This window comes from Ciconia boyciana, chromosome 4 (genome assembly GCF_034638445.1).
Source record: "Ciconia boyciana chromosome 4, ASM3463844v1, whole genome shotgun sequence".
Lineage (NCBI taxonomy): Eukaryota > Metazoa > Chordata > Aves > Ciconiiformes > Ciconiidae > Ciconia > Ciconia boyciana.
In genome coordinates this window covers 54466160-54478591 of record NC_132937.1, presented here as the reverse complement: position 1 = coordinate 54478591, position 12432 = coordinate 54466160, and the positions used below count along the sequence as shown (strand labels likewise).

General features: G+C 37.4%; 1 protein-coding gene across 3 annotated transcripts in view; it reads left to right on the top strand.

Moving 5' to 3' along the window:
* Window positions 1–12432, top strand: part of SLC24A2 (solute carrier family 24 member 2) — a 117244-nt gene that overhangs the window by 80848 nt on the left and 23964 nt on the right. For all 3 annotated transcript variants that reach the window (XM_072860231.1, XM_072860232.1, XM_072860230.1), the window contains 2 exons: window positions 1805–1900; window positions 3594–3682. In XM_072860231.1, coding sequence (XP_072716332.1) covers window positions 1805–1900; window positions 3594–3682 — 185 coding nt within the window. The remainder of the gene's footprint in view (window positions 1–1804; window positions 1901–3593; window positions 3683–12432) is intronic.

Below are 12432 nucleotides of genomic sequence, written 5' to 3'. Positions count from 1 at the left end.
TTTAAATGCCCCTAGTGTTTCAAAATAAGTTAGGAACAGACTTGACTCTTAGCATTTCAGCTTAAAATATTTGGAAATATTATTTGCATTTTTTCCTCTATTTTTTTCTTTCTCTTATCTGATATCCCAAGCAATTCTCTTTCTCTCTCTCTCTCTTTTTCTTTCTTTAGCTCTTTGTTTCTTCTTCCCCTTCTAACTAAAATCTCTGCCACTGACTCTGTGCACTGAAATAATGAGATGGCTCTATATTTATGATTGCGTTCTACACTTAGATACTCTTCTGCAGGCAATTTTACTCTTGGTACCATGTTCCAACAAAGACAATCTTTGCAATATATTGTGAATGGCTAATTATTTTTTTGGAGCATGATGTGTTTGTGAAAAGATAGGGGCTGCTGAGAGGACGGTACTGGTTATTAAATCTTTGTGGTATTTTTATTACTTTCCAAGTTATTTGCTGTTGACAAATTAATTCCACTTCCCAGCAAATGATAGCTGCTAGTCTCTGTGGACTGTGCATATGCTTCTTCACATACAAAAGTGTTGGTACAGGGGTTTGAAGCTTCTGTTTGTGAGAAGGGAATAGAGGATTTCTTTCTTGACTAATGATTTCTTCTTGTGTGTCTTTTATTTGAGCTTGGAAACAGTGACTGTTATGCAGCTAACTGAGTTCATTCATGACTTCTCACTGTTACTTCCCACTGTTAATCAATTATGTGATTCCATTGAAATATCTTTCGGTCTTAAGCCTGCGCTGTTTTTGCTGCAGGGACACCAACAGTTTTCAATGGATTTTTTTAACTGGAGATGAAGAATTAAAACAGTCACAGGCCCTGTATGGTAATAATGTTCTGAATTAGAAAAGTACTGTACTATAGCCACCAGTTATACTTTTAAAAAAGATTTAAAAAGACTTAAAGAGCAATAGCAATGAGGATTAACAATAAAGGCAGGCAGATATATCATCTTTCTTCACGACATAGACTGTAATAAGCTGTCCAAAGAGTTCTTACATAGAAAGATCAGGCAATGTAGAGGAAGGATTAAATTAATTTCACTTAATATTTGCTTTCTTTGACATTGCCTAGTTTGAATGTGTCATTTGGACTCAGTGATCAATAAAGAGTGACAGGACCTGGGACCTCTCTTAGGACAGGATGAATTGTGCTGGAGGCAGTCTAGATGATGAGCTGCATGGTTAACCTCATGGGAGACAAAAACCACTTGGCAGGTTGAGAAGAAAATTTACCTTTGAGAAGCTGGTATGGAAATCATGTATTCTGGAGATTTCTTCTTCCCCTTCTGAAGTATCTGTAGAAGTTACAGGCACATAGCTGAGTGCAAAGTGACAAAGTTGACCACAGTCACCATGATGCAATATATGGGTTCGCCTGAAGTTCTGTGTTACTGTACTACTAATTGAGACCTGAAACTGTTTGTGTTTGTTTATAATAACTTTATTAATCTGTATTCATCTTCTGTTTAGGCTGAAATTCTACACCAGCACTTTTATAGGTAGAACTTTACTGACTGCTTCCAAAGAAAAATAATAGCTCTTGTTTTCAATTTCTTGTTCAATTTGTTGCTGAGTTCTCAGAATAGAAAGAAAAAATTACATTTTTATTTCTACTAAAGAGAAAAAAAAGTTTATATGAGAACATCAGATAGTGCTTAATAACATGTTTGGTGTTTGAGGAGGGATGGAAATGGATTATTGGCACTGATTTATGGAGCCTAAGCTATGGCAAAGAAACTTTGATTCTCAAAATGGCTACATTTTAATAATGACAATGCTTTCTTTTAGGAAAGTTCAAGGAAAGGGCCTCAATTCTGCATAAGATCGCCAAAAAGAAGTGCCAGGTGGAAGACAGTGAAAGGCAGAATGGAGCTGCTAATCATGGTGAGTGCAGCAATACGGATTTATCACTTGTTCCTGAGGGCCTTTTTCAGTGTTTTATTTTGCTTGAAAATCCTTACGGATTAATTTCTCCTTCTACTTCATTTATGCTATCTTAGTAAAAATATTCTGATTCCCTATGCGAAAGAGTATGAAACTTATGGATGGGACAGGAGTTAAGTGCAAGAAGCGAAAGTCAGTTAAGGCATTTAGAAAGCCTCCCGGCAGGCTTGAAAAGACAAAAGCAGTGCTCATTTTGGATATGTGTTGAAGCGACAGAAATAGAGAGACAAAACTTACTTGCAGTTTACATGTGAAAATTTAATGAATTTATTGAGCTGCTCTAGGAGAATATGTGTTTTATGTGGTATCATCCTTGTCGCAAAAAGAAACAACCTTCACATTTAAGATTTGATTTGTCTGTCTACTACTTGCTGAGAGTCATTTAGGCCCATCTGTGCTAATTGTGCAAAGTTAGCTTACTGTGGTTTTCCATTAAGGGTAAGAATTCATATTTTAGTTCAAAAGTTCCTATACTAAAAGAAAATCTGTACTACATCCTGTTTTCTCTACTTCACCTCAGCATGTTCTCTGCATTAGAAAACCAGATGCAAATATGTCTGATAAAAGCAGAATCATTTTATTAGTTGACACTTTTTTTGACCTTGTGTGATGTTTACATATTATTTGCTTCCAGAATCAAGCAGTTAGATGGGACAGTCTGTTAATAAACCATAATGCTGGCTGTGGGGTTAAGAGACAACACACATGCACTGAAATAATTACAGATAGTCTGGCACTCTGCTGTGGCTGTGATCTGAGATTTTTAATTTAGAAGACTCTCAGGATAGCAGTAATGTATCTAGACAGCTGTATTTACTTCTGTGCAGAAGAGCATACCATAAGGCATGTTGAACTTGAGTTAGACATTTCATATTGCTATTCCCCATAACTTTATATTGTCCAAGGGATTTTTTGCCATTGACATTTTTATCTAGTACATACTTAAAGAGATTGTTACTGTTTAGAGAATTCCAAGATAGTCAAAGTAAGAATAAATTTGAATATATTTGGCATCAGAAACAAAAGGCCCAATTTTATCCCTTTAATACCTGTAAAAGTTTAGCAAAAGGACTACAGGATTCTGTTTTAAAGATCATCCTCTGTTACTGGATGTTATTAGACCATCTGTTTACTCTTTTCCTACATTTTTGCATGAGAAAGAGCATGATTACAGCTCGGAAGTAACTTTACTAATTGCAGGGGTTAGTGTGTTATAAAAGTTGTATCTTGTTGAACATATCCCCTCACCTGTAAATGCAACATGTCGCATTCTTTAATGTCTGGGAAGAATGCTATATGTCACTTTTTACCTGAAGTATTAGGCTCAGGGAGTTTAGCATAAACAAAGAGCACTGAATACTGCAAAGAATGTAAATTTTTCTAGGACATGAGTACCAGTAGCATAGTTTCTTCAAATGCAAGCTCACTACTCATAAGAATTTTATTCAAAATGTGTACTGGTCAAATGGAAGACAGACTTTTTCTCTCTCTCTTTTAAAGGCAGATGTTGGTCCACCTTCAGTATTTGATGATTTACACAAACTGAATATATGACAGCAGTCTCAATAATAGATTTGTTACTTAATATTCTGTTCTGTTGTTTCCCCCCTCTTATTTATGGATGATGCCACAGGAAAAAGTGCAAAAGTGGAAGTTGCAGTAACACCACCGAGTGATGCAGGACCAGTGCAGAATGGAATTGCCCATAACATTGAAGAAGAGGTTAATGTCTTTTTTATTCTTCTTTTTTATTTTTATATTGGTAAAAATATTGCATGCTTGATTGTGCTTTTCACTGAAAGTATACATCTTAATAGCAAGAAGCTGTTAATATGTACTGTCTACAATATATTTCATCTTTATTTACAACTGAACCCAATGTATGGTTTGCCATATATAAAAGCTGTTCTCTTGTGCTCCTGAGCTTCACTGTAAGGTAAGATGGCAGTCTGGAATGTATTCTTTTAGGAAATGTATTTTTACTTATCAGATAAGATGTTCGCAGCCCTAAATATTGCTTATCGAAATTGCTTGTCTGATTATCATCACATTGACAAAACCTGTTCTCTTAAGAGGGTAGCCTGTCATGTTTTGTTTCATGGAATAGTTAAAAGTAGTTATAAAAGAGGAGTTGTACACAAACTTCTTGTCCATCCTGCCTTCTGTTATCTTGAGACAATAACAAATTAAGCTGAATGAGATACAATATACTAGTGTTTCTATGACTCTTATTGCATATGGTTAAAATCTGCAAAAGAAGTAAACACTTAAATGTATTTATTTTAACATATACCTTTTGTAGATAATAAGTTAACTGCATAACTATGTCTAACTTGCACAATGGCTACTGAAATAGCTATACAGTTGAGCTAGCTTCTTTCTTAAATGTTTTAATTCTCAAGAGTAGCTGACTGCAAAATTTGGCCCTGCCAGGCCCTTTTTTAATGTCTTTTGATTTTTTTAAAATTGTATTAATACCACCTGCATTCCAAGTAGAAACAAATGGAAAAATGCTGGTGAATTGACTTTGCTAAACTTGGGAACTGCTCTTTTAGACTGAGACAGCAAAACCTGCATAGAGAGAGAAAGTCTTGTTAAAAAATAATCCTTGACGCAGAAGCTTTTATAATGGTTTTGTTTGTACAGTTATCTTCTTCGCCTTCTCCTTAGGCTGTAGTGACACAAGAAAGGTACTGCAAGAGATGGCTGAGCAGTGGTCTATTCCATAATGTGAGCTTCCTCTTATTAAAAGTGGGATGAGTTGTGTTGCATTTACATACAGCAAAATCATGCAAAAAAGGCAGTGGCCATATTTTGTTTAGAATCATCCCAGCTTTTGGTTTTGATATTTTAGTTGCTTTTGTTTATTTATCATTTAACAAAATTGTTAGTCCAAGTCAGATATCATCTTGCCTTCTTCATGACCTGAGCATTATCACTGTAGGTGAAGTTCTTTCCTTGAAAGGTTCTGCAGGACACAGGAAAAATTAGAAGTGGTGTACAAGTAATGGAGTGTGTTTATGTCTGTTGGCTGCTTCAAAAACAGAATTATCCCTCACAAGGAGCATAATTTATACTGAAATATAACAGGGAGAGGTTGTCCAATTTTTTCTACAAGACTGGGAAAAAGACTGTGATGTGTAGTAGGGTATCTTTTGGGAAAATATTCTGTTTGCTTTACACAGCTGGAGGTGGAGAAATGACAAGATGATTCTGGCCAACTGGTGTGTTAGTGCACCAAATACTGACAGATAGCTTTAATTCTTCACTGTTTGCAGATAATTTGGTCTCTGGGAATAGAAATTGAGAATCAGAATCAAGGAACTAAAAGAGATGGGTCGTTTTTGATATCCTGAATGATCAGTAATGATAATGAGTCTCCTGTGGAAAGGAGAGCATAGTAGAACATTAAATTACCTTTCCTGTTAACCTAAGTTGTTCAGACTGACATGCCATGTAAAGATCCTTTTCAGCCCAACAAAGCATTACTCTTACATAAATGAGGTGAGTAAAATTTATGTAATAAAAAAATCTCAGCACCACACTTCAACACTCAACATTTTAAGGTAAGGAGAGATCAATTTTCAGATCCATTTGCATCCTGTTCTGAGAGTCCAACCTCATCGCTGCAGTGAAATATGCCTTTAGACTATTTTTTAACTTCAGCAAAAAAAAAAAACGAAAACCAAAGCAGAGCGTCTTTTAGACTTCTGTTCTCAAAGGTCAATAAGGGATGACATAGCCTGGTGTAACCTGTTAGGGTGTATGTAAATCAGTCTGTGAGATGTATGAAAACTCTAATAGACTCTAATAGAGTTCAGTGGCTTAAGAAAGAAACTGGTCTTGCTTTGTAAGATTTTTTTCCACTGAGATTGTTCAGTGAAAACAGTGAAGGAAAAGCAATCTTAAGCAATCACATCTCACAGCAATGTCCATATGCTATCATTTTGCATTGTAATGAAGCAGTTTCTAAGCTTGTTCAGAAATCTGCAAGGTCAAGCAGCCTCATCATTCAAGACAATGGTTTCAATTTCAAGCAACTGCAGGGTAAGGAGGGAAAATTATTGCAAGAGTATATCACTCAGCAATGTCTTCCTCTCATCTCCCTTTAGACATTTTAAACTTTCAGTGAGGCAGAGTTTGGAACTTTTATGTTAATTTCAGCAAGTATTAGGACATTCTGAAAAACTATTGTGCTGTATCAGAGGTGGGATACATTATTTATCCTTATCCAAATGACAAGATAGAGCAAGCAGGGAGGTTTGTAACTCATGGAGGAGTGATTCTGCAGATTTAGCTCCATCAATCTGAAAGAAAGGATTTTAGGCATCTGCTGTCACAATAAAAAATAGCAATCCCCTAATAAGATTTTGAGATGGCCCATGCTGGGTTCCTCCCCAGCAGCCTTCCTAATTTTGTCTTCTTCCATTGATAACCAGACAGCTGCTGCTATCTCAGGCTGCTTCAGTTATTGATATGCTGGAGCCTATTTTGTAATTTAAAAGCGTATATTGGAATTTTTGAAAAGTTGTAATAAAAATAGTCTACTCATCCATGTAACAAATAAATAGGTCTCTGTGATACTTAGGACCCTACTTTGCTGTGAGGTTCTCTGCCTGCTCTGTATTATACAGGGACCCTTTCTCAATGTATTGCCTAGTTTTCTGTGCACAGCTTCCCGATACACCGTCCCAAGCTATGGCATCACTCAAGCTAACACTGGGCTATTCAGTTTCCTTCTGCTTTGTATATTGACTTCATGGACACTAATAGGATTGCTCCTGATTTATAGAAGGGTAGGCAACGACAGAATCACACACACAGCATTCACATGACCGTTTTGTTTGATGAAGATTAGAATTTGAGGAAGGTAAATCGGTCATTGCCCTCCCAAGCCTTCTTTCTAGCTTTTGCAAACTTTATGCAGACACTACGTACCCCTAGGAAATAGTATATCTTCAAAGACAATGGTATCAGTTCTAAGAGCAGCTCCATCCAGGGAAGTAATACTGAAGGCACCAGATAGTATGCCAGCCAGTCCTCATCAATAGTTTCTCCTTCTTCCTTCTATTTCAAAAACTCGCTCATTAAAGCTGAGCGACAAGAACAAACTCATTACAGCTCAGTCTTGACCTACAAATGCTCTTGAATTTTGATCTTTTTGTGAACAAGTATTCTCCATTTTACACTGAGAACATCATTTGCTTCAGTTCCATGAGTAGAATTCAATCTGTCAGCTTGAATTTTTGGTGATTTTTCCTTACTCCAATGCAAAAGGAAGTGCTGTAGTACCAGAATTTGGAAATATAGTATCAAATGGCTTCTCTCCAATTTTCCACTTGTATATGTCCAAAGGTACGGTTTTGTGATCCATAAGCGCTGTTTAGAAAATTTCTTAAGAAAACTTGACATTAGTGCCTCCGTGTCACAGTGATGATCATTTAGAACTGAGAAAATTAGAGGCACTGTCCATCTTGAGGAACTGAGCTGCAAATATGTCTTTGGGGGAAAAAATGTTGTCGTGAAAACTGTGGGCTGGGAAATGGGTGCACTCACACAGAAGGTCATCAGGTATTCCTAAAAGGTGTTTGCAGTGAGGATACAGAAGATATGCATAGGAATCTAATTCTTTCTTCTCCATTGTCAAGTTCCACTATGGTCTTCATGCTTTTCCCTCTTGCAAAACAAGCATAGTCATATTTATGTTTTTTCTTACTTTTCACTGGTGCAGATTATGGTGCCTGGGTCTAAATCCCTAGACACAAGCATTTTAGTAATATGAAGTTCTGTATTGGAGTTAGAATTGTCTGAAAATAAGTACATTAAAAATTGTATGTTCCACTAGTACAAGACAATATGCAAATAAATCCATCTTACTTATAAAACCCCTTACTTACAAAAAAAAAATTATTTTAAAAGATGTTGAGCAAAGGACCCTTGTGAAAGGAAGGTCTCAGGCTAAGACTGCAAAAGGGGGAAAAATAGCTCTTATGTTGTATTTTAATTTTCATATATTTGTAAATTGAACTTCTTTTTAAAAAAGCATAATACTCCAAATGCCCTGATTTAGTTTTCCTTATACCTCTCCTTGTTTCTTTACAATTTTTTTGGTCATCTTTATATTTTTTCCAGACTCTTATTCTTTCCTCCTTTCCTTCTTTTTCAATTGCCTGAGGCTGAAACACTACGCAAGACAGAGTCGAGGAACACTGTCAGTTAATGACTTTCACAAAGTTTCATGAACTAGGTGAATTTCACTTTATTTCCTTTCCTTTTTTTTTCCTTCTAATTTCTTCATTTGTCTCTTCCAAACTCCACTGTCTTGCTTTTCCCTTTTTCCCAGGCCCTTAGCTCCATTCTTCTTACTCCAGTCTCCTCCAGGGAACCTCAGCTGTCCTCTTGCTAGGCCAACCCCTTGAGCAACAAGATAAACTCTGTCCTGATGCTGCTTGCAGAAATTCAAAAAGGCTTCCCAGAAAATGCCCCTAGCAACCCAGTCGTTTGTCCCAGACAGTAAGACTCATATAATCCCACTCCCACTGTAAGCAGCAGCAGACTTCCTACACTTTGATAAAACCGGGATCCTCAGCTGAGAAGGACAGATGGCTGTGGTCTCTGTCCCAGCCCCTAACCAGCACAGCAGGGAACAATACCTCCTCCCACCATACTGTCTGTAAGACGTTCCTGCTTTATTTGCAGCCAGAAATTGCCTTCCCTCCTGCTGGATATTGCATCTTCCTCGGGGATTTTGTTCTACTTATGGCATTCTGTCTCTTAACCTTTAGCAGGTTGCCACAAAGGGGAAGACTCTGTTATATAAAACTTCATTGAGTGGTACCAAGCTTGTATGAAAAAATGAAAGAAGTCTAAAAGGACACTGACTATCTCATTAAATGTTTTATAGGGTGCCCTTCAGAGAAGTGATCCTTCTGAGAAGTCTAGTTGTCTTCCCTCCCCCCCGCCACCTTCTTAAAAAGCATTTGATTAAGTGTGTTCAGTCATAGTCGTTTTAACCTGTGGCTTTCCTAAAAATAGCTTCCAATCTGAAGATAACACCTTTTCCTTCCACCTACACACACACACGCACACACGCACATACACGCACGCACACTTACACATGCGCACACTTTTACCTGTTTCCATGGAAACCCCACTGGAAAATGTTTACATGCCAACCATGTCAGAGAGAACTTTTCCATAATATAAGGCAACTTCTATGTCATAGGAAAATGCCACAAATGCTTTATTGTTTTCGTTGGATTTAATCTGCTTACCTGAGCAACGGTGTGGTAAAGCATGTTTTGCCTTCCCCATCAAAGAGCAGCAGCACAGTGAGCTGCGTTTCAGGACAGAGCCCCTGGTGGGGACAGATCTCCCGTGCCCTGGAGTACTCACTTTGCATCAAATTAGCATGATGTGAATCTGAGTAGCGTTGCATTCTCTGTCTCAGGCTTTGATTGTGGGCTATATTAAACATTTCTGTTTCGTAGAGAGAGGGTGGAGAGAGCAGCCTTTTTGTAAGGCCATGATATATTCCAGCATCCCTGGTATTTGTTTGACTGATCATTAAAAATACATTTTCCAAAACCCAAACTTTTTTTCAGTTGCCACACTCAGTCTAAAGTAAATGCCTGCATCTTGTTTGCTGGTATAGCTCTTTGTAACTTAATGAGAATGGCGCTGCCATCAAAAGGGATTGATCTTTATTTTCCCAAGGCTACTCAGTTGCCTATTCCACATTTTTTTCTGCTGTATACCAGTTTGACTTACTTGAAAACTAGGACAGTGAAAAATGGCGTGAAGACAAAGGCTTATTCTTCAGATGTATCTCCATCACACCATAGCTGTTACTTCTTTTGGTGGGCTGGCTGCAGTTTTGACTATTACATTCTGAGTATTTCTTTTCAAATTCCCCGAAGAGTGCTGGCAGTAACACGGGCATAAAAAACTGCATATAAGCTCTGGGAGCTGTGCTTTCAGGTATTTGTGCAAGAGCCCAAGAGGACACAAGCAGCAATAGCAGAATCGGGAGCAAATACCTACCTGAGCCTTGCTCCTTCCCATAGGCTCCACTCAAAAGGTAGCTGTTTTCAGTGAGTTCACAGTGCAGAGAGGATTAACATAAATTAACTGCCCTAAGAAGAGTATCCATATATACACAATGCATTCTGAAAACTCAGGGGTTTAATTTTACTCGCTGCTCGAATTTTACTCAAGAATTCATGAGGAAAGACGTTGTTTTCTGTCTTAGTTACCCCTCAGAAATTGCATACTACTGTACTAGCTTACTATCTCACCTTCTTTCATGGTTTTTTTTTTCCAAATGAGAGGTAGGAGAAGATAAATGAGCGATTCAAGTTACAGGTAAGAAACAGGAAGCAGAGACTTGAGACTGTTCACAGTAGGGCTCCAATTGCCTTTGTCCTCTGCCTTTCTAGTGAAATAAATTAATGTGAGATTTGCTATTCTAAATAAAAAAAATCAATCTCTATTCTGAAAATCAGTACTTATCTCTGAGACAGGTAACATTCTGAGACATCGTAATTTTTTCTTGACTCACTCATCGTGAGAAGTTGGGTTGTACAGAGCTCTTCACTTCCAAAGAAAAAAAAGCTCAGCAGTCTTTAGCAGCACTATCAGGCAAATAAATAAACTGCCTTTTCATAGGTGGTATAATATCTATACTTTAGCATAAACAAATTGAACTGCAAATAGTTCCTGTCTTCAGTTTCCTTTCTTCTTGAGTCCTAATGCTAATTCTGTACTGATTAATGATATCAGAAGCTGAAATGCACAAGAAATGTACAAGTATGAGAATTTGTAGCTCAGCTCTTCAGCTTTGTTGGGCTAACAGAATACTCCTCAGAATATAATATTTATAATTCATATGCTATAGCTGTTATACAATACAGACTAGTTGGTAAATAGTGGCAGATTCAGTATTTCAGATAAGTTTGAGGTGGTTCATTGTACTTGTTTTCCATTTTGTCCTACTGTCAGGAAAAAAGCATAAAAATGCAGTTTGATGTTGTGCCAGAAAAGCAACTTGTTTTTCCTAAGATAATATGAGCATAAGCATCCATGGAGGCAATGATTTTCTGATGTTTGCTAGAAGCAGTGACTACATTGTGACTTTGGCAGATGGAGTTTGCTATAAGCTGTTGTTTATAAACAAAATAGTTATTGATGAAATGTCACCATATGTTTGTATTGTTTATATAACGTGAAACACACCATCATTTCCTCTGTTTGTAAAAATTTTCTTGGGAGACTGGGAAAAGTTGTCAGACCAGTCTTGAGCAAACCAGTAAGAGATTTCTTCTGCGGGATTACAGAAAAGTATTAGATAGATGTTCTTGGATGAAGAACTTGTGAAAGATGAAACATCCAGACATTTGGTACCTTTTTCATTGTTTGTAATGAGTTACATAGAAGAAGAATTGAAGTAGCAAGAATAGGGTTATGAATATACATAGATTGGTTTAAACAAAAAGAATATTTGTTACAGATATATAAAAGAGAACACAGAGCAAAACAACACTTCTAATCTCATTTCTTGAAAATAGGGAAGCATAACCATATTTTTTGTAGTTTAAAGATGTACCTCATTAACCCTGGTAGAATATGCAAAGGGAGCATTTTCCTATTAGAGAATTAATTTGGTTATCATTATTGAGTAATATGTGCTAGAGTACCATGTCCATCCCATCTAGGCATGAGTATACATACAATATTCAGCACTGCAAAGGTATATGTAACAAAAAGACAGTCCCAAGCACAAGCAAGAAAAAATGAGGATACAATAAATAAAGAGTGTAAAGAATTATGACAGCTAATGAGAATTTCAAAGAAACACATTAATGACTATTATATATGAAGATCCAATGCAGCTTATGTCTAAACCTTTAATGACTGGTTTTGGGATCAGGAGCACAAGTAGTGTACTCCTCTATCCTTCCAGTTGCAGGGAATGATGAGGGAAGAAACAGGAAGACCCAGCAGATCAATAACTGGCTCCAACACTCGTGTCAGTGGCAGAATTTTGGGATTTTTGATCATGGCTTGGTCTACATGACACCAGGCCTGCTGGCAACAGACATGGTACACTTGTCTCAAAAAGGGAAAAGGATCTTTGCGCTGGAGTTAGCAGGGCTCATTGAAAGAGCTTTAAACTAGATTTGAAGGGGGAAAGAGGTAAAACTGGGCTCCCTAGAGATAAGCCTGGGAGTGGCACAATGATATTTGAGGGACGGTATGCTAGCAAGATCCTTCAGTCTACTCCATGATGTGCTGAGTACACTGGAGCACATTTGAAATGTCCCTGTACTAAATGCACACAGCACTTTCACCATCTCAGTGGAGGTAGGGGATAGAGATCCACACAGCAGCAAAGAGGTAAGGGTTGTCGATGGATTAGAAACCATGGAAGCACCTGAGAATAGTCACATAGGAATTAGGACTTCCCCCCCAAA